This window comes from Nicrophorus vespilloides, unplaced genomic scaffold (genome assembly GCF_001412225.1).
Source record: "Nicrophorus vespilloides isolate i.1.1-1 unplaced genomic scaffold, Nicve_v1.0, whole genome shotgun sequence".
In the NCBI taxonomy this organism is placed as follows: domain Eukaryota; kingdom Metazoa; phylum Arthropoda; class Insecta; order Coleoptera; family Silphidae; genus Nicrophorus; species Nicrophorus vespilloides.
The window spans coordinates 15,861-39,624 of NW_017100110.1; the positions used below are offsets into that span (position 1 = coordinate 15,861).

The following is a 23,764-nucleotide window of genomic DNA, read 5'->3' on the forward strand; positions in this document are numbered from 1 at the left end:
TACACTATAATCAGCGGGAGATACAGATTAATTTACATTAAGTCTTCAAATTTTTAATTTCTTACATAATATATATGTGTTTAATTCGACATTCCGTGGTCGAATCTTTTAATTTTGTACATTTTGTTCAGACATTTTGTATCATACCAAATATTCTTACGATACGCACACATAATTCAATGGAAAAGATTATTTCATTCTAAACCATGAGTCTTTACTTTAATTTAGTTTACAATGAAGAATATATATAACAATAAATGACCATATATAATTAAATATTATCAAGCATGATAACATTGTATTCAAATTATGTATATAAGGTGTTAAATGTCGTTAAGGATATGATGATACACAATTTGCAAAAGTAAAATCAATTAACTTATGGAAATGTTTATTTGCATTATATTTTAATATCAAGTTTCAGGTAACAACCATTATAAAATAACCTTGAATATGCATATGTTGATAAATATCAAATAGTGAACAGTCAATTATGATAGTATAATTTTAAAATCACATTTGCAATCAATTCATAAGCTTTACAATTTCCATCTTAAAACATTCAGTATTTTGAAAAAAAGTATTTTTATTAATGTTGTCGATTTAATAATTATTGTTTATTGCATACGTATACATAATTGGCGAATATATTACTTATGTATTTTACAAAATGTTGTGCCAATCGAATTGTGGCATGAATTTCTATAATTATTTGATAATTTAATCTATATAATTTCTAAACGTATATTAGTAGTGTAATATGTAATGTGTCATTTGTAATTAAGGAAAAAAAAACGTTCTGAAAGAATGCTGATATGTAAAACATTATTTAACAGAATACTTCCTTGTTCTTCGAAGGCGAAGTGAATAAAAAAAATACAAAGGATTCGTCGTAGTCATGGGTTGTAATGGGGTTATAATTGCAGGGTCTGTATTGGATCGAATCAATCGAATGGTCGGGGGATGATGGACGGTGGTAGGAGTAAAGAAGTAGGCGGTATCGATAAGGAAGACGGAGAAGAGCAGTAGCCTGAAATGAGACGACGAGGATTCATTCAGTATTAGGTCTGTCCTACAATCGTACAGAACTGGAGGAGAGCCAGCCGGACGACGCGACGACACGACACTCACTCTCCGACCGAGTACACGTCCATCCATTCCGCACCTGACATTCATCGAGCTCAGCCACCGCGGACTAATCTGAGTGGCAAAATTCGCGCGCGCCTTCGCACACCTCTTCTTCCACGTGCAACAGAAGTTTCATCAAAAGTTCAAAAAGTACAAGTCAGTTAGTTGTATGTCTTAACCATCTGAAAGACACTAAAGTTCCTAACTAATCAAAATCGGATAATTACTCACTTTACTATCAATCTCATTTGCTGCACAAACCAACGGTATGTACCATATTTAATTATCTCCAGTAAAACATGAATGAACACCGATCGTGTACTTTTTTTTATTAAATGTATTTCTACATTGTACACATAGATAAAGAAAGCAAAACGAATCAAAACTTTCACAGAAATCAACTTTATATCGAATAATCACTGCTTGAGCTCTACCGATTATTAACATCACATACCGACGATATTACGTAATTTTATTACGGATTCATGTTAAAAATGGAAAGTAATAGTTTATTTTTATTTGCTTTCTTCATATTTTATTAATTCATGCAAGGAATTAATGAAACTTTTTTTATATACAGGTATTTTTCGATTTACATAAATTGTATTTTAGTTTAGAATTGATAATTAATTCATGACTGGATCTTGTACGTATGTACGATATATTAAAATATAAAGAAATGCGATTAAAAAAAATATACCGTCTAATATCAAATATATCAGAGTGAAAACAATATAACATGTATGTTATTTTATAGTTATATTTAATATTACTTTAAATTAAAGTAATTGATGTCATTTGAAAGTAAAATATGAAACCTATTATTAAATAAAAATATGATTTTTTCTTATTATTTTTTTATGAATTTAAACAATTATAGTTATTGTATTAGACAATTTTAAATATTTGAATGAAATGCATTATAACCTGTATAATCATGTATACGAGATGTAAACAAATGTTTTTTTTTAATAAATGAATATTAATCATAACATTTGTATTTTGTTTTTTAACTTATTTTAAAACGTTTTAAATTTTGGTATATGTTATATATTATTAACTAAACTGGTATATGTTATATTTGAAATGTAATTTGTGAACTAATCTTATATTTTTTTTGTTTTTAAGAATAAGTCAATTTCCCAATTAAAATTCGGCGAACACATTTCTAAAATATTATTTTTTTAATTCAGCGCAATATTATATGTTGCTTCCGAAAAAAATGTCATAATAATTTTACAAAAAAATGTTTTTATAAATAATTAGTTTTTTGGTTGAAAAATAAACTTCAATATTATTACAAGAGTAATAAGTTTAAGGGTTGACACGTGTAAATGCCGATTTTGCCCATAGTATAACCATTCCACTGGATCTTGGAAGGGTGTTAGCACAACCCACGTTATTTAATTTTCGTAATATGTAAAATATAAAGTATTCGAAGTTCTAGATTTTCTATTTAAATTGAAAAATACATTTCGACCTAGATGCAAATTAGGAAACCATATAAAGTTACAATAAATATTTAGTTTAAGTGTGTTCAGAATTTGATAATAAATTTAAAATAAAAAAATCAGCTCAACAAGACGTCTATAAATAATCGATTACATAAAAGGAAACGTGGGAGCAAGTAGATACGTTTTCTGTTAAGAAAACTAAAATACGTGTATTATTCGGAAAAAAAAAATACAAAGAAATAAATAAATAGAGAAGAAAGAGTGAAAGTTGGCCACCGTTCAAACTATTATTATTTCCATGAGAGATCTATTTGAAAATGAATTTGTTCTACGTAAAGCAACAGATGGCGTGATTTGCAATGTCAAAATTGCCGTAACTTTATATTTCGTTTTTCGCTCGGCCATCATTTGAGATTTGAATTAACGAACAAAAACTAAAAGGTATTTACGACTGGACATGCATCCGGATGGAGCCGGATTACTGTTTGTTTGCTTGCTGGCTTGTTTATTTATTAACTTATTTATTTTCGTATCGAATGGCTATGACAACGAGGCTGAAATTTATTCAAAACGCGTCCATAAAAAAGTCCATTTTACGAGTACTACTATGTATCGACGATTCTTATAACTGAACAAATCGCGCTCCGTTCATCGGTTTCGTAACGCGATTGAAAATCAATTAATAATGGGAAAACATATTTGAAACAATTAATTAATGGTGTACGGTCTAATCGGAGGTGGAACGTGGAACACATGTATTTAAGGCCGCTGAACTTTTCAATTCTTGCGTCTTCAATACTATCGTGCCATGACATTCAAACATTAATATTTCAATGCTATAATTTTGAACGAAAAAAAAATATGGAAAAAAAGGTGCGTGATTAATTGCTAATTACAGGTCCTTTCTTATTCTCAATTTCGGATTGACACCGAGGTTGCATGAGGTGCGCTCTCCAGGGTCAAAATATTTATTAGCCTGCAGCAAAGAAAGGTCATAAGGAAGAGGTGCAAATAAAAACTTACAAATAAATGGACGGAAATACATTAAAACATAGAATGTTTTTGTTTTACTGCGCATATTTTAAGCCAAAATAAAGTTACATTGATTATATTTATTTTTTTTTGCAAATTTCCGTTTTATTAATTATTTATTTCTGTTTCTAGCAAATCGAAGCTCAACGTCGAAAAGTGCAGAAGAAGTGGTATTTTTTATTGTTATTCAAAGACGTAAAAAGTGCAGTGTATCGTTATTATTACCATTTTTGGTAGTTCTAAACCAATTTTGGTATCCTGAAGAATGATGGCCTCGACGAGAACAGTTGTCTGGTGCGTTGCCGCGTGTTTTCTGCAGTTGATAAGTGCCAACGAAGTGCAGGATTTTATCGCGAGTAACGTTTTATCGGATGGCGAGTACGAGACCAGGATCCACTACAAAGGTGTGACAGCGAAGGAAACCACAGTTGCCAAAGGGTAAGGATGTCTTCGTTATTCATGTGATTTAAAGTGTCAATTGCATCTGTTTATATAACAGATTAACTGTTAACACATTATCCATTATATAAATAATACAAATTACATTTTTCATATAAGATCATTATTTTCAATAAGTTTGTTCAATTTTAATAAATTGCTATCAATAATATATATATATATATATTTACATATTTTCGTTTTATCTACTTTGAAGGTTGACAGTTATCAAATGTATAATGAAGGGAGGACATACAAGTTTTATGCATTGACGTGTAGGAGAAGGATTACAAATTTCAATTTTGATTGTGTTTTCAGCAGTTTGGGAATCGGTCGTTTGAAATCCGATTGGAAAATCAAGTTTTTTGTATAAGTAGATCCGTCTTTTGTTTAATTCCCTTACTCCGTATGACTAAGGGGGTTCGGCGGTAAGTGGCCGACGAGGGTGGTTGATCTTTTCCTTCTCTCCCTCGTTCAGTGGCATCTGTCTCACTCGTCCGCGATTTGTGCGTCCTTTCCAAACTGCTGCAGAATGTGCAGCTAGCATTTTTACAAGATTAGTAGAGATTATGTAGCTGGAGGACGAGGAGGGTTCGCAGATTTAAGCGGCTTGCGGTTCCAATTCGAATTGAATACTCGTGTCAAGTTGCTCCAAAGACACCGAACGGTGGAATACGAAACGTTCTCAGTTTCCTCTTAATAGTAACAAGAAGTTTTGTTTATATATTTTGTTTACAATTATATATCTTAATACTGTTACATAATAGTATTTTTTAAATTAAAGTAATTTATTAATAAAAATATTATTACAACATATCTTTTATAATGACAGATGCGTAAAGCAACTGATCAAGTAGTCAAACTTCTTCTACATAAAATTATTTTACGATGCACAATTTCAATTTGTAATCCACTCTTTCACCCTAACATTATTCTATCAACAATTCCCAGCGGATTGATTTATGTTTAAGTGTCCATTTGGGTCCCCGAAAACTGCGATAGAGGGGCGTCGGGCATCGGAGATCACACGCAGTATACAAATCTAATTTGTATCGTTATTGAAATCTGATATAGCCTTCCGTACATTATTTCCACTACATAAAGTCGCACATAACGAAAAAGAAAATCTGGAATTTGAAATAAACATAATAAAGTGAGCGATGCATAAACAGTAGATGGTCATAAAGAGGATGACAACTGTTAAAATTCTTTTCGGAGAGTCTTTGCCTTCGCGCCCGTTCCACTTTAATGTACTTTTTGTTTAACATATATATTTCGTTATTATTACGGTGTGAATAAAAATGTGAATGATAAAAAAAATAAAGGTGTAGTTTGCGAGGGGTGTGATGAAAGGCATACTCGATTTCAAAACCGGAGTGGGAAGAACAAAAAAGTTGTCGAGTGGACATTGATCGCTTCAGACACCAGTTTTATCCGGACGGAGATTCACCTATAATCTCGTAATACAATTAGATATAGACGTTACTGATTATTATTTATTTCTTATATCTTAAAACGTATTCATAATTTGTATATTTGCATTGGGATTTCGCGCCTACTCAAACTGCTAGTTGTTTTTTTTTATTCGTGGGTTGTTCTTCATTATTATTGTATGCGTTTCTACTACACCCCCCTACCTGTATAATAACCACATTAAAACGCGTTTAATTTAAACAGACGCAGTTTGTAAGTTCATTGTGAATTACGTAACAATGTCCCCGCTTCAGCCACAAGCGGGGAAAAAGAAGTAAGATCATTCGAGATTCTCTGTGCGGCGCGTGAAGAGATTATGATCTAATAGTGATCAGTGCTGGGATCTTCAAAATGTACATAGAACAAATTTTATTTAAAAAATAAATATATTTTAAATGTATTAGATTGGTACAGAATCTGTTTAAATAACTACACATTCCAATAATCATATCATATTTTCGAATAACTTTGTATGAATCAATATTGTCAAATACATTACTAAAAACTTGTTGATAAATATTTACGTATTGTAGTTAATTTTTTTTTAATTTTTTTTTAATTAAACATTTTATTACTGTATTAATTGTCTATTTTGAAGACTATTTTTATGTTTCGATCAATATTTTTAGAAAATAAACGATATTTATTCAAATATTTTTTTGCGATATGAGTCAAATGTACTAATCATGATCATCCGATCAATGTTGTGACCTGGTGTGATAACGTAATTCTAAGGAACGGCATTACATAATAAAGTTGATCTAGACGATATCGCTGTATAAATAACTACAACAAATATTATCAAAAAAATCTGTCAAAATAAACATTTGCAAAAAACATGCTGGATTTTATATGGAGTAATTGAAGGTGGAATAATTGTAAGTAAAATGGAAGGATTTAAATAATATATATATTTCCATTATTAAGCTTGTCACTCTGAGTCAAATATTTCTTGATTTCTTTCATAGATGCAGGATCTATACGAGTAAACGAACATTCTTTGATGGCTTCACGTCGATATTTATACCCGATTCGCAATCAAAATTTATATTATCTAATTAGATAGGACGCACTAAATCCTCAACATTTTGAACCGCCCAGTGAGCGGCCATCCGAACAATTCGGCGATAAAAAAAAAACAAAAACAATGAACAAGCTTAATTCATCTCGCGGCTCTAATCGCGTATTTGTTTTCATCAACTTAATCTTAATCCGATCGCGCACAGAAAGTTTAAATAAATGATTTCCAATTACGCGGGACTCACGTGTCCGGGACGGCACCTTCGTAATTTATTTTTTTATCGTTTTTCATTTTTTTTTCCACTCTTCTTCGCTTCTTAATTGCGTTTCATTAATTGAAGGAATCCGTGACCGTGGGTACTAATTAAAATATAAAAGTCGTGGCCGTAGATTAGGGCCGGACCCTTAATGTCCGTCCCCCTTAATGATTTACTGATAAAAAAAATGCCGAGTCCCTAGCGAGAGAAAGACTAATATTAATAGAGACACATTTATCATTCACAAATACCTAACAATTAAATGCTAATAATACGACTCTTATTGTTATCATTTACCCAGTTAATTGTTTTCGAAGCATCGTCTACGCATTTCACTTAAATCTTGTTTTAAATTTTCCAATGTCGATTGTTTTAGTGCTTTTTGTTAAAAAACGGATTTCCCTTAAATGCAATAAATATTTTTAAAATAAAATATGATCTGGGTGGATAATTTATAAAAAAAAAGTGCCCAATTATAAATTATCCACCAATTAAACTAATCTTTGTTACGTAAGTACTTCTCTTCATTTGGTAACATTTTTTCCTAAATTTATTTCTAAATAAATTAGTTATAATATTATTTAGTGTGTAAAGTTGGTTACCAGAATTAAGAAGGTCAAAAGGAATTTACTTTAAATTAATCTCCGATAATAAAATAAAATTTCACTATTTTATACTAAATGTTGTAAGGTTTTTCCTAATTTGTATGTTATCTTTTTGTTTATACTTTAATCGTAAATTATATACCTTTTTTCAAACGGAAATATTTAAGTATCGATATATCTAATTGAGACATAAGACTCCTACTTACATATCTGGTGGGATGCGAGATTGCATATATTATCATATTTTTATTGATATTATCACCAGTATAACTTGTCATTTTATAGAACACACACAAGGTACCTTAGGAATGTTTATCAAATGATTTTTTTTTAATATTTGAAATTTTCTATAAAGAAAGTAAAAAATAATTCTAGAAAAATGCGCACACGGTTATCACACGCACAATATTTTATAATATCATATGCAATTTAATTATGTTAGTTTAATGAAACAAAAACGTTTCTACTTTTAAAAGCTTAGTATTATAGTGGTAAGTAATATTCTAAATCGCGCTCACTTTTTTTTCGTGAAACCTCTTATTACATGTAGTTTGATTTAATTGTAATACAATTTATAGAATGTATGTATTTTTATAAGTTCATTTATGTTTCAATAATTTTTTTTTCATTTTCTATTTTATCCTTTTCGTTAACTATTTATGAAAACTGAAAACTTGTCGTTTCCACGAAAACATTTCTGATTGAATGTAAACAATTTTAATGGTATTCCTTTTAATTGAAAATCGCCTCCAATTATCGTACAGCTGATCCGAGATTGGGCCGTTATGATTATAATTTGGGAAAGCCTCGAATTACCAAAATCTCTATAAACACGAAGAGAAAACGGGCTATGCATGGCATCGACGATAAAAATATTTGTACGATAGGAAACTTTAGCCTCAATCTAAACAGTTCCAGCCGCCTTTTGATCATCACGAGAGGCGATTTTTCGCTTTAATCATTAGCGCGTAAACGCTTTTCAAAATACACGAATGTCAGAAATGGAAGTTGCGTCAATTCTTCAATTCTTTAAAATCTCTCTTTATCTCAGTAGCAATGTTTTAGGTATGTTTAAAAATAATTTGTTTTTTATTGACAGATACCGAAATGGTCTGAGATTTCGTCAGCTCTCGGACGGAAGAAATTTCATCCAGCTGATATACGATGATAGCGACACGATCCGCGACTGCGAGTACATCCGGGATCGGAACGAGACCTTGAAATTCCTGAAGGCGTTTAAGGATGATCTGAGGTTGCTGGTGGCTCAATCCAATGTGACCGTCGACGCGCTGGACGGAAAGGAGCTACCGTCATTCGCGGCCTCCTGGTTCGACTATCACAAGCTGAAGAGGCTTTGCGAGAGGCGGCACCGCGAGCTCCAGAAGGCCCTCGGGCAGAATGCCACGTCAGTTATAGAGAGCGAGAGGTGAGACCAAATTCGCCCTTAAGTGGTAAAACTGCTTTTTGTATAATGGCTTTCGGTAGGCAGTTGTTTTAACGAAGGTGGTATGCCTATTTATAGATTGGCAATCGCCGGTGGTTGTGGGCGACAATTTATCAGTCTTTATGAGAAGTCACTTGCTTTGATTTTATTTTATCGGCCACCGTTTCTTGTTCTTCATTGCCAGAGATTTTCAATCTCTCAAGTGGTATATCGACTAGCGCAAGAAGTAGGAGAAACGGTGTCCAATAAAAACACACAAACGCCGGCAATAAAACGCTGAAATCTTCTGCTATGTAAATGCGGCTACTATAAAATTTGTATTAAGACCACGCAATCGCAATATCGAACAAACGAAAGACTTGCTATAAATAATAATAGGTTCAAATCAAAGTTGTTTTAAATAGTTTAATGGTTCTCTATTTCGTTGAATAAAATGTAATGTCTATTTCGTTTCTCAATACGTTTAACTGTCATCGATAAAAAGAAACCACGTATAATCTTTTAACACGTAATTAAACGAAATAGTCATTTGGAAATGTTTCAAAATCACGTAGAAGTTACTAAAATATTGCATATATTTTAAAACTTTCCTCTTGTTTTTACTTAAATTCTGTATTTACTTCATACTGTAGTACAATTATATATTAAATAATTTAATACATTATTTTGTCAAAAAAATAGATTTTTATTATAGAAATTATAACAGAAGATATAACATAATATTCTTTGTTATTTAAAAATATAAGCAATTATCAACAAAATATTCTTTATTTTAAACTGATCAATATTGAGATTTATTTAACGAAAAGATACCATTTCTAAAATAAATGCGAGATAGATTTTGTCAAATTTTACACAATATTTAAATGTTTCGATGTGCGTTGGCCTTAATACAAATTGTTTATCGATGGCGTATATTCAAATGCGGACGCCTTCTCACTTTTAGTAAGGAGTGTTTCATATTTTCACGGCGTTGTGTGTTTGTTTCACTTTCTATCATGTGGCAGGGTTTGATTTTTCCTTATAGAAAAAAAGGGTTAGAATTTTGTCATGGGAATCACGTAACTAAGCAATGCCCTCCATCCCGCTTCTGGTACACTTCTATTTGTTTTTCTTTTGTTCATCGGAATATTAATCAAAATGCATTCCATAAATTTTGTAGAAAATAAAAAATAAATAAAAAAAGAGAAAACGTAATCTTTGCCCATCTTTATTTCGGAGGGTTTCTTTTTTTATCATACTCATTTATCGGACGTGATTTTTTCTCCTAGATAGTTTTAAATGTATTCCATAAATTTACGTAAAACATCTTTAATAGAACATCATTTTCCACGAAAAGAAACAAAAAAAGACATTTTATTGTGGCTTTCACCGATGGCTTACTTCATCCAATGGCTTTAGGGGTTTGCAATGTCAGAAGATAAATGCCTTCCTTATACATGGTTCATACGATCGCTCGAATATTTTTAAACAGACAGAATTTATTCTGCAGTTATATTTATGTGCTTTTTATTTTATGTTTTATTTATTTTTGTATAAATATATTTGATAAGTTGGCTCATGGTAAACAAACTTTCGTGTATAGGAGATCGAAAAGGTCATTGCTAATATTGCCGGGTACAGTTTGGTGCGGTCGATCAGATGAGGCCTCCAGATACACGGACCTGGGGAAAATGTCCCAGACGGATAGATGCTGTCGAAAACACGATCACTGTAAGAGGAACATCGGGGCCTTCACCAAGAAATACGATTACAATAACAACTCGCCCTTTACCATATCGCATTGTTTCTGTGACGCAAGGTAAACTTTAATCAACATTTAAACGGATCACATCGGATCAAAGTCAATTCGTACGGTACTTTATGTGCAATTCATTTATATAATTCTTCGGGGACCACGTAAAAAATCAATTTTAAAAACTCAAATATTTGACAAATTTTGAAAAACTTTTTAAATTTTTAAAACTTTTTACTTTACGAATAATTGCTTAATTAAAGAACAATAAAAATTATTTATAATTATAATATTCAAAATATTAAAATAATTACTACCAATATTTTATTGTACTCAATTTTTTTAATATTAAATAATCTGTGTAAATTTTAAATATTCTAGGATCATCTAAATTATTAAAAAAATCTATATTTGCTAAAGTTAAATTAGTCAAAGCTTATTATTTATATATCTATGAATAATCAGCTATATTTAAATAATTATTTCTAAAATTTCCATTTAATAAGTTTATTTAATGAAAAATGATATAAATTGATATGTTTTTTATTATTATAAATACTTTTTGGTGGTCTTGAAACTCATCAATTATTTGTTTTTGACAATTCAACACTTTTTGATGGACATCTTCAAACAATATATATTTCCAAGGTCAAATGCATATTTCCGTGATTGCTAAGAATGTACTGTTTTGTTGGCAAATCTAATCTCATCGACCGAAGGCGATTTTAAATTTAAACGCAAGGCTGACCATCGAAAATAAATTGAAATATTTTGTGACTACTCTATTTTTGACTGCAATTAAAATAGTAAAAATAGGTATTTGCACGACACACATTCTACACGATTTTTTCAGCATATCCCAACAAATGCTAATACGAACATTGTGTGCGGTAAATGTGATTTTGCATTATATATATTTTTAAAGAAAATCTGGTTGCCTGGATCGTGAAATTGTAACGATACGAGCGATAAGTTTTTTCTATATTCTAAATTGCTGTTTGTTTCAATACATCCGAGTGGCATGCAAAGTGGTAGATTAAATGCGACCACTTTACGTGTTTAGCAAGTTGTCATGCCAATATTTGAAATCGGAATGCTGGATGGAATGTGGCGCGCGTTTCAATGGATAAATCACGGTCCGGTGAAATATGTTGCTATTATATTATGAAAATGCGGTGAGTAAATGCGCGTTCAGTTCATGCGAATCGCTTCGATTTCTTACAACATCTGGTCGCGATTGTTACAGTTGTCAGTAATTTCGTTTCGACTCGAATTCCCCTAATTGCGCTCGTCTTTCGGTACTCGGAATCGGAGATAAACAATTTAATAACGAGAGCGGCCGTGATATAATCACAGGGGACACTGGCGAGACAACAAAGTTTCATTACTCTTAACTTTAATTAAGACTTAAAAAAATCATTTTCAATTTGAACGGACAAGTCAGTCTGCAGGAAATTACTACGAAATAAAGTAGAAGAAATAAAAGTTACCCTGTTTCGATTCTTCCGTTCCGATGAATGCAAATTCTCGAAACCTTGCACGCGGTGCGCACGAAATTCTTTAATTGAACTCACTTTTACTTTCTTGTTAAATCAATTTATTTTTTTATCTAATTAAAAATATTTGATTAAAGTATTTTAATGTTTTTGATGATAGTAGTAAAAAATAATAAAAACAATAGTATTATGAGTTCTTAAGCCATGACTCTTAACAATATTTTTATTTATTTTTTTCTATAAATTAAGGATTTGATCTGTGTTATGGGCGGTGCATTTCTTTTGTAAATTTCTGAGTATTCTCGGTTTTTTAATTTAGAACACTAAATCGGATATATTACAAAATTCATATGCACAAATTCTAATCAAATTTGCTTTCAAGAGTTAGATAGGAATCCGTTATTTTTAAAACTTAATATAATAATAAAAAATAACAATATTTTATCATTTAATTCGATTAGTTTAATCATCTTTTGGAAACTTGATCAACTTAAAGTTCTGGTATTTTCTTATCTTTTTTTTTTCTAATTTTACTTTGTGATATTATAGCATTGAATAAAAAATATGAATTTATAATCGCAACTTATGTACATATGCACATAGTTTTTGTTTCTTGCAATTGGAACTTTGCAATCATTCAAGGAATTGCATATTACCGCAAAGCTAGTTATAACGTAAATACACCAGATATTTCGGATAATTAATAGTCATGCAGATATTCTTAAAAAAATACTACTTCGTGTATAATTTATAAAACTGAAAAATTCTAAGTAACTAAAGTTGAGATGAGTAACAATTCTTATAAATCTAGTTAAATATAAAAACATAATTGGTCGATGAATATTGCAGAAAGGTGCCGAACATTATTACAATTGGAATACAAATGGAAGTGGAGTAAGGGGTGTGAAGATACTTGGATGATGAATATAGATTTCTCGATGGAGGGTATTGTTTTGGTTTACTTTTTTAGTTATTTGTGGATAGTATTGCAGACTGACATGATTGATGTTTGGAATCTTTGTTTCTGTTCTTTTTTCTCTGTAGATTTAAGAGAGATCTGTCGGATCTGTTGCGCGTGCCGGGCACCAAGTGGTGTGGCAAAGGGTTCGCCGCAACGAAGTTCACCCAACTGGGCGGCTTCTCCAGGACGGACAAGTGCTGTCGCGTCCACGACACCTCGTGTCCTTTCTGGATCGACGGCTTCCAAACCAAGTATGGACTCTTCAACTGGAGAGTCAACACCTTGATGCACTGTTCCTGCGACGAACGGTAGGCCATCCACAAAAGAGATTTATAGATTTATTTGAAATAACAGATATTAAAGTATAGACTTTCGCAAAAGCCGTCGCTATAATTTGTAACAGTATTAGTAGTAATAAGTATCGTAAAGTTAAATTTAAAATAACATAAAGTTTTAGTATTTATACTTAAGAAAAAGAATCAATTCGAAATGAATAAGCTAAAGTGATTCGAAATTAGAAGATGTTGAAATGAAAAACGACGATATTCCCTATTGGATTTTGGTGGTCTAAAAATACAAATCTCAGGTGATTCGAAATATTTCCGGCGACATTCCGTGACCGTTTATTTTTACAAGAGGCTTAATTAATTTTCCAGTACTGGAGGCCTTAAGAGATGTTTCGATTTGGATCTTTCTAGTTCGCGATGCGCAATTAGTGAGAATGGGGGTTTGAATTCTTCCTTTCTCCTGCACTGAGAACGATTTAAGTAGGGTTGGTGTCAGTAGGGTCGGTGCCACACAATAATATATGACTTGATCCGGAAGGTTTGGAGGACGTCGTGAATTGTCCTCTGCGCCCCTGCTTAGCTGTTTTCCAGTGTTGGCGGGACCATCAAGAGTGGGCCCTTCTGGTAAGCCCAATTCCCTTCCAGTCATCAAGAGACAAAGAGTAATTAAATATGCGCTGCGCCGGGGATCCGTTTTGGCACTGGATCCGAACACCCCTTTTGCTCTTCGGCGATGCCGAGGGATGAAATTTCGCGTCCGTAAATAAGGCGAACTTCGCTGGGCCGGAAGTGAATGATAAAAGGACCTATATCCGATTAGTTTTTACTGCTTTTTGTATAAACATACACTTCCCCCTTAGCTATTTCGCTACAATTGATTCACGCACCGAACACAATAAATTTCCCTGTTTTTTTTATCAATCGGTCTTTCAACCCCAAATATAATATATATATAAAAAAAAGAAAGAAAAAAAATCACAGATAGAAGATTTGTTGATAAAACATATGCGCCGAAATGCTAAGCAGACAATATCAGTTTTGCGGATCTTTTTCAAAGAAAGAATGACAAATGCAGAATCGTTAAAGCAATGATTGACAGATAACCGATTTTTCGGAAATGCACATTTTTCCATTACTTACAACAACTCAAACAGACCACTTCTCTATTATACATATTGTAAACTATATTGAATACCATGAAGAAATCAAAATATTATTTAATTAGAAATTATTAAATAATCAATGCAAGTATAAGTCTGTTTTAGTGCTCGCGCTTAGTTTGCGCAATTAAAGTAATTGAATTGCAAGCACGAGGAAAGATTCCTTTTCCTTTTCATCTCCGTCCAGTTAAACTGACACTCGCTTGTTGCCCGCAAACAGAAGAAAAACATGTGTTGACAATGGGGAGGAAAACTAATTGAACAATGCCCGACTGGGAGGGTATTATTGGGTAACCGCCAGGTGGTTGTGTGGATGGTGAATTCGATACACTTCCAGGAATGCCGTGTTTTCCTGAGCTCTTCAGCATCAATATCATACAACAGGAAAAAACTTCTTTGCTTTGGGTGGAGATACAATACAACGCCGGCCATTATTACACATTTCACAGTCCTCTCTCACCTGTCTCTTTCATTTGCCGTGATTCACTCGGACACGAAAATGAAGTAGTATAGAATAGATAATGGAATGAATAGAGGTGAAATGAGGCGCCTCCTCTTAATAATTCTGAGGGAACGAAAACACACTCGAAGAACAGTACAGAGAATTGTCTTAGGGAGCGGAAATGAATCGAGAGAACGAAACAGGCGAGAGAAACTCAGTGATATACAGAATTATAAAGCGGCCTTATACACTTGTTTTGAATATATTTGACAAGTGTTGAGACTATCTATGGTAATATAGACTGACCCTTGCGCCAGGCAGCTTCATATACTATTTCATGTGGAAAACATAATTAGGTAATTCTTTATGTATTTCTATTTTCAAACTATGTTAAAACATTTTAGAATACGAAGCGAACTAAACAGTTCTAATTATTTTAAATTTGTCTAAAATTATTTTACATTTTATGATAATTTTAAATTTTGTATTTCATAGACGTATATCGCTAAAGTCATAATTGATAGTAAAATTTTATTTTAATAATATATTTGTTTAAATCATTGCTTTAAAAATAACCAGTTCAAAGTTTTCAATTATCAAATTTATGATAAGTCAATCCCAGGCATTATTTTGTTTTTGGTTTTAATTTTATAATCTCTCAGTGTTGATTGTACATCTAAATGTATAATAGAGCATAACTATCAGTTTATTCATAATATTATCGTTTGTCTACAATCACGATTGTTTTTAGTGAATTTAGTTGTGATACATTATTTTTTAAAAGATGATTATCTATTAATTACAATAATATACGCTACTTACCTATTAATTTGAAAATGCCTTATTTGAAAACCGAGTATCTAAGGAAATAATTTACGCTCTTCATATTGGAATTAAATACATCCCGATGTGCAACGAAAATAAATAAAATAGGTGTTATTTGAGGTAAAGTTGAAATGGAAATGAAAATTTATCGTATAGAACGTGAGGCGGAGAGAGTGAGGACATGCGAGCTTGTGCTGGGATCGCTTTTAACGAGCGTCCCGTTTATATAAGATTATAAAAGATGATATAAATACGGCAACGACACGGTCAGAAGTCCGATAATTTAAGGGCCATAAACATATCGATGCCAGTGCGCGACGAGAGGGCGATTTTCGCCTTCCCAGCATCTGAAGAGATACAGAGAGGAGATCTCGGAATCGATGATCCCGCCGCATCATCAAATTTTATACACCGACTCACTGGACATTAAAAGGAGGATATTTTTACACCTCGCAAATAAATCACGACAAACGCCAACACAGATTTCCGATGGAGATATTACAATAAAACGACACGCTCAAACTTTCGTTTCTCTTTTGAAGGTGGATCCGTTTAATTCGGTGTTAATAAATCACGAGACAATTGAACTTCTTATTATATGGTTATAACTTTATTTGGACGAAATAATAAGTGGATTTTTAAGGTATAAAATATATACTGAAACATAATAATTGTAAAATAAACATTATAATTTCTTTACAATAGCAAATTTAGTATACTAAATATTAATACAACAAAATAAATATAAATTCTAAAAAAATAATGCAGAAAATTATTTTTATACATAAATGAAAACCTTAAATTTTAACTCTTTGCGGTGGCGGTGTTACACGCAATGATTCACTTTTTGAGCATTATAGCACCTTTTAAAATGTATCTTAATTTTCTAGAAAATGTCCAGGAAAGAAGAATTACCATCTTCTAAACAGTTTATTCTTTGAAACTATTGATTATTTTATGTATATACATTTTTATTGTTATAAATATATTTTACATTTTTTTTTGTGTAGCCCAACTTGGATCTAAAAATTTGATATTTTTAGAGATAAACGCAATTATACATTAATTATTTTATTATATATACGTACTTTAAATGTGGCTGCAATGGTACAATATATGTACTATTGTTATTTTGTTACACAATGTTTAGTCCAGAATGACCACAAGGTACGTGGGTATTGTAACACCTACTCGTATCTATTATTTTGGGATGCGTAAATAAAATATCGCTGGGATATTTTTTTTTCTGTAATTTAAGTTTACCATGTACGTTCTAATACTGTATTAGACTATACACAGGAATACTTATGTAACAAAATAATCATTTCTCGCAATTCCCAATAACAAGTCAATAAAATATATGTTACGTTATATAATAATTATTATAACTATAGTTTATTGAAAATATAATTACAATAAGTTATTGATCACAGTTTTTCTGGCTGTAACATAATATATTTGATTTTCTATTATAGGCACTAAGTACTAAAAGCACTAGGTATTTTTACATTTGTCTCTTCAGAGATTTTATTGATCGGAAATCTAATTGTTTCTATATTAGATTTAACAATAATATTGGAAATGCAAAATTGGCATTTAAAATTTGGAAAATATATTGAACTAAACTACGTACTGTTCAGAGTCTTAGTGTAAGATAACATCAACCACCTACAAAAAAAATTGAATAAGAAAATACGTTCCTTAACAACAACAACAAAAAAGAGGAAAGGAACCTATGAAATCTAAGCCCGTAAATAAGAAATTTGATATTTTTTTCCGACCAAAACGATGGTTTTAGGGTCCATTTCTTTTTTGTGTACCCCCAGGACTGTGTCTCGCGAAGCGTACGCGCGTCTATAAAATATATAAATTATTGTTGCCGGGTGCTGCTGGTGGTGGTCCCCCCGAAAAGGGGTTTTGCGGTTTGCAAAACGTTGCGGGCCACAAAGAAATGACCCGTGCGACATTTTATTATCAGATTGAGAAGTATCTTCACGCCCGAATGGACCCTTTCTGAGACCTGTCAATTGTCGCGCCGGGACGCTCCAAGGCCCCTCCGTCCCCTTCCCAAACGTTTTTACCCGGCGCTTCGACACAATACCACAGAGGAACAACAACAAACCACCCCATGATTCTTGTCTGCCGCTGCTCTCCCTCTCTCGCCCTGCCGAATCGTTTTCGTCGCCTACTAATTTATTATCGAAGCAGACCACCCCGTGCATATTCGGAATCCTTCCACGAAGTTATGCGGATCGCTTAATTAAGGCCTCTCCCCTCGACGATGGCGTTGCCATCGAGAGAGCCTACGACCACCTTTGTCAATCGAAAAAGAACCCGCAGGTGATTCGATTATCGCCCATTCCAATCCAATTTAAATAGAAACCCTAACATTGTCTCTGTTATTCGACACACACACAGATTTCATTCGTGATAACGCCAACATAATGTATAAATAATTAAACTTGACCGCAGCTATCCAACATAGTTATCCTTTAACCTACTCAAATAATGAAATTGCAAAAAGAAATTAAGAGTTTTAATATAATCCTTTGTTTGTCATGAAAAAGTGCTAATTAATTTACTTCATTGTATCTTGTTAACATTTGTTTATTTTGTTTCGTTTCTTGACTTGTCGTACAGAATGAAACGCTTGTCAGTGTTAAACAAGAGAATGGGGATGAAATAAGAAAATAACATTAAGATGTTTATCTGAGTAGGTTTAGGTACAATTGAATCGGCGTTAATATTTGGTTAAAAGGACACGACCTACGGTGATGGTGAACAGACCGTGAAAGGCAGATAAAAAAAAAGATGAAGAGGAGCAGGTGTTGCGCATCTATCTTAAGGGCTCCAGGTATATGGGCATTAAAAAAAGAGAGCTAAATAAATAGGAGGTTAAAAACACACAAAACAACCGACGGCGGAGAGGGGGTTTGAGATTTTTTGAATTCGATAAGTTGAAATTGATGAAACCACTAATCCCTTCGGATTTTGATTTATCTGCGTGCTTCGTGTGTGTCTTCTCCGCGGCGCGTTCGAAGATTAATTAAAAGCACGCGACTCGGACAGGAGGAACGAGAAAGAGAGGACACAAGGCAAAGAAAGGAATACGACGATAAAAGATGCGGTTACCGATGCAGACCGCTTTTGTTCCTGTTATTTTCGGTTTTGTTCGTTTAATTAATTGATTAAAATCAAGGCAGGCGGTAAAACTCGCAAGGCTGTATAGTTCTGGAAAGTTGCCTTCGTTAATTGGAAAACAATACTGGAACGAGATCATTGAAGATCGTTTGAATGCTTCTAATTTTCCAATACATAGATTGAAACCAATCGATTTTGAACATCGGCCACTGGCAACGTTTACGTATGAGATTACTAAGGATACGGCAAACGTGCATTTCAATAATGTCAATATTTAAGTTACTTTCTTTTATTAAATTTAACTAATTATTTATTTAAACATTAATTATTTAAAGAAAATTATATTACATATAATATTATTACCAAAATATTGAAAATAAGAAAAAAAAATTTGGTAAATTACATATAAATATAGAAGCCACCGTCGTATATATTAACGATGATGATGAGATATTGTTAAATAATGATGAATAGGTATATTGTTGATATTAACAAATCAGATGAGAGTGGCGATGATAATAACAGTAAACTGAAAAAGAGAAAGTACCTTAATGCATTCAACAGTATGAACAATTTGGGGAATGCTGCAAAAGAGCCTCATCAGAAGAATGTAGTTTTGTAGCTGAATAAAATAGTTTTTCATTAAAGGTAACTGAAGTATATAAAACAATCTGAAGGACATGTTCGTCAGAACGTGAGCCTCAATTCCCAACCTACAAAGAATGTATTCTGACTGTACCTGTTGCCCGAGATGCTGTATTGTCTTGTCTTCAGATAAAGATTAGTGGATTGAGCAAACCTTTGTTGAAAATGTTTTAATTAAGTTTATTTTAATATATTAAGGAAGTTTTATTGAGATCCACAATCAAACTTACTGAATAAATATACATAAAACAGATAATTAGTTCTTATTGTTACAGACATTTAATTTAATAAATGAATGTATGTCAATCTACTGCATATTTAGCTTGTCTTTGCAGACATTATTTGTATATAGCAAACATTTTCGGTACGGTACTGCTCTTTCTGCATACGTTTATTGCATTTTTTGCCATATTAATATGGTCTGTCTGTCAAAAATCAAATCAAATTTCGAGATTTACGGCCGCCTGGTGATTTATCGTCGTTAATTGGTATGCATTAGTGTTCGCTGGTGGTTTGCGTTTTCCAATTAAGAAAAACATGTTTTTTTAATCTCTTTTTAAAAGAAATACGAACCGAACGAATGATACGCCGAGAAAGAACACAATAAATATGGATGCGAAACAAGCTTGAACATAAAACGAGTAACATAATAAGATTATTTGTTACAAATATAAATATTTGTGTATTATTATTTGGTATCAATATATTAAGCAATGTAAATAATTCTTAGAGAGGGGAGACCAACTTTTTCGTTCTTTCACATTCGAAATAATCAGTTTATTCAACTGTTGGCAATTTACCAAAAATTGAAGAAGAGTTGCGGATTTTTTTGTAAATATATAGAAAAAGTTAAATAAATATTAAATTTGTTTATAGCTTTTCCTCTCAGAATAGAATAAAAAAGAAAAAATAATAGTATTGATATATATGAATTAATGGATATAAAAACTAAAATAGTACTAACATTTATTGTCACACTACAAACTCAATAAAATAATATAATAACAAAATTGATCTGCTGTAAAGGGCTACCGACCATAGATCTTTCTACCAAAATAATAATACAATATTAACTTCAAGGTTTTTATAAACAAAATATGCAAGAAAGCCTAATTTTAGAATTCTACATGACTCGAAATGCTAACTATTTCAGTTATAACTTGGGGTCGAGCGTTACGCACTTGGAAATTCTGCTGTTGACAATAATTGAACTGAGGAAACACCGAATTTAATATAATTTTTATCAATTAAATAATAATAATTAATAATCTACAAATTTAATCAAATTAAATAAATTAAGAAAAATAGTATATATATATATACAAACTGAAATTATCATTTAGTTGATAGATATAAAATAGTATATAAAATCAACACCTGTTGGAATAGTGCGAATGCGGAAAAAGGGAGAGATTTGGGCGACTGAACTTGAGACGAGGACATCGCGAATGTTGTATACAAGAAATGCTCGCAAACACACAATCGGCTATTCTTATATCATTTGGCCGACGCGCTGTAACTCTATAAATACGCCGTGTAGTTTCGAGTTCAATTCGCGCACACACCAAAATGATTGCATAATAAAATCGTCGCAAATCGATGATGAACTGATATGAAGTGATAACGAAAAATGGTGTACAATATTTGACTAAATAAATTCTTATATTATTAGCCTAGTTACTAAAAATATTTAGTAGTAATTGATTTTAGAAACTTTAAATTCACGTATGTGTCTGTGTGTTTCGTTTAAAGTAGAAGAATTCGATGAATTGACTTAGGGTCAATTAAAAGTTGCAACGGCATCAAATCCGCTTTGTGTTCGTAGAGCTGGAAGAGAACTAAAGACTAAAGTGTCAGTGGGCAAAAAAAATAATACACATAAGAGAATTGGGGAGGGCGAGCGAATCAAAGCGGACAGCAATTAAACAATGTAAACCCACTAATGAGGCAATTCCTTCTATGTATCGTTAGAGCACACTTTAACGTCCGGAGATATTGGCCAAATCGCCGCACCGGCACGTAATTGGCGATTCCGGACGGCCGGTCAAGAAAGGCGGTTGGTTTCCGGTTTGATTGACGTTCACATACTAATCCCCGATTTTCGTTTGTTCTGCTTGCAGCTTTCGGACCTGTCTGAAGATGGTGGACACCGGCGACTCTAACCTGGTCGGTAAGATCTTCTTCGACATCGTCCAGACAAAGTGCTTCGTTCTCAAGCGGAAGAAGGTCTGCAACAAATACTCCTGGTGGGGCAAATGCATCAAGAAGAAAACGATCAAACAGGCGGTGCTGCGACGAAACCCCCAGTACAAATGAGTACAATATAATTTTATATTCACTTATAAAAACAAATACAATTAAATCCCCGCACCATCCATCCAGTACCCCGACATTTTGAATATACACTCAAACGCTGTATAAATAATTTTATCTTATTTTCTTCCTTAATTAATTAATTAATTTTATTTATTGCGCGAGACAGAACCGAAACTTATCGCGCCACATATATGTGTATTTTATATTGTATATTTTATTTTTGTATAAATGCTGTACTTAATGTGTTTTTTTAATTATTTTTTTTCGTTTCGAATAATTGGAGCCGGGTTTTCTCTCAATTTGCGATCGATTCGATTGATTTCGTTGTGATTTTAACTGTGTTCGTAAAGTAATGAATTATATATATATATATTGTAATTATTATATACTTATATTAATTGCCCTACTTTATCACGAGTATCCACAAATGCCATCGGAGCCAAAAAGGTGGTAAAGTAAACGTCAACTTAGGTATCTAGTTTTTAATATATAATATAATAACTTATTAATTGCTATATTTACTATAAACTCTTTACTCGTGCCAAATATACTGAATCATCGCAGACTTTAGACAATATGAATGAATACGTGTATTACTATCGAGTGGACTGATTTTATTCCTCTGTCTTCTTTACAAAACTACTGAGTACGATTTTTTAAATTATACATTTGTTTTTAAACACTAAAGATGATATTACATATAAGTAAAGTTGTAAGAATTAATTAAATTGTAATAGCATTTGAAAAATTAAGTAAACAGAAGGTTAACTAGTGATGTTGTGAATTGTCCTATAAATAAATTATTTGTACGTTAATAATATTGTTTTATTAAAATTTATTTACAGCTTTTACAGTAATCGCTTGATTGAGGTATTCCTAAAAATCCGTTGTCCTTAACATAACAAAATAAACACTTTTCTGAACTAAAATCTTAAGATTTAAGATAGTTGTTCTTGTGTTCATTCTGATATATTGCAATTTGTGTATTTATGTACAAAAATAATAATAAAATATTTTATGATAAAAGAACTAAAAAATAATCTTTCAATAATGAATAGAAGGATGTCAATGGAATGTTTTCTAGATGGGTGTGAAAGGGGTCTTGTTTTAAGTGTACGTAAATATTTTGAAAGCCAACAAACCGAAATGTTTGTAAATAATTAATATTAATTAGCACTCGACATCATCGAACGTGTTTGCTTTCCGCATACAACACGTACATACAAACTACTACATTCTAATCGGATTTCAATCAATAAATAAAACGTTTTTTTAAGTAAACATTCGACTTCAAAATCAGGATTCAATAATTTAATAACTGTATGTACCAATAAAACATGTTTATTTCGCCATATATGTTATTATGGTAAGAGGATTATTAAACTAACGCAATAAGGTTAGTTAAACTGTGTGCGTAACAGGCTCGATGGGGGTCCCAAATCCAGAGGATTAAAAGAACTAGCTGTTTATTGACACACGAAAACTACGTTTTTCCTGTAGCCTCAAAAATTAACACTATTTATTGAAGTGTTCTTCATAATTAATACAATTTTATTCGAATTTTTAATTTTCGAAAAATTATACCCAGTGATTTGAAGAACCTATTAACTTGTTCTTCGCTTCTTGCTGCTCTACTGACTATATGTATTCTATGTTTATAGACAATATTTGATACACATTTCATACATATTTTAAAAAAATGTATATTACATGATTGTTTAATAATTAAACTTTATTTGAATTATAAATAAGAGTTTTCGATAAAGTACGTTTTAAACTTATGTCCAATTTTTAAACAAATAAAAAATGAACTGCGTTTTAAAATTTGGTGATGGGTACTTCAAATGTATATATATTGTTTTCTATAATTGATCATCCTTAAGTATTTTAAAATAAAATAATTAA

At 31.9% G+C, this 23,764-nt stretch overlaps 1 protein-coding gene across 3 annotated transcripts; it reads left to right on the forward strand.

The window, feature by feature from the left end:
- Positions 1 to 848: 848 nt before the first annotated feature.
- Positions 849 to 22,643, forward strand: LOC108568467. Of its 3 annotated transcripts, XM_017929581.1 has the most exons (6): positions 849 to 1,394; positions 3,747 to 4,052; positions 8,507 to 8,833; positions 10,437 to 10,652; positions 13,127 to 13,351; positions 21,664 to 22,643. In XM_017929581.1, exons 2-6 carry the CDS (start codon positions 3,880 to 3,882, stop codon positions 21,857 to 21,859), a joined length of 1,137 nt encoding a protein of 378 aa, XP_017785070.1. In that variant the 5' UTR covers positions 849 to 1,394; positions 3,747 to 3,879; the 3' UTR covers positions 21,860 to 22,643. The 3 variants fall into 3 exon arrangements, with proteins under 3 accessions (XP_017785070.1, XP_017785071.1, XP_017785072.1); XM_017929582.1 differs by lacking the exon at positions 10,437 to 10,652 and having other exon boundaries at positions 856 to 1,394; XM_017929583.1 differs by lacking the exon at positions 13,127 to 13,351 and having other exon boundaries at positions 872 to 1,394.
- Positions 22,644 to 23,764: the final 1,121 nt, after the last annotated feature.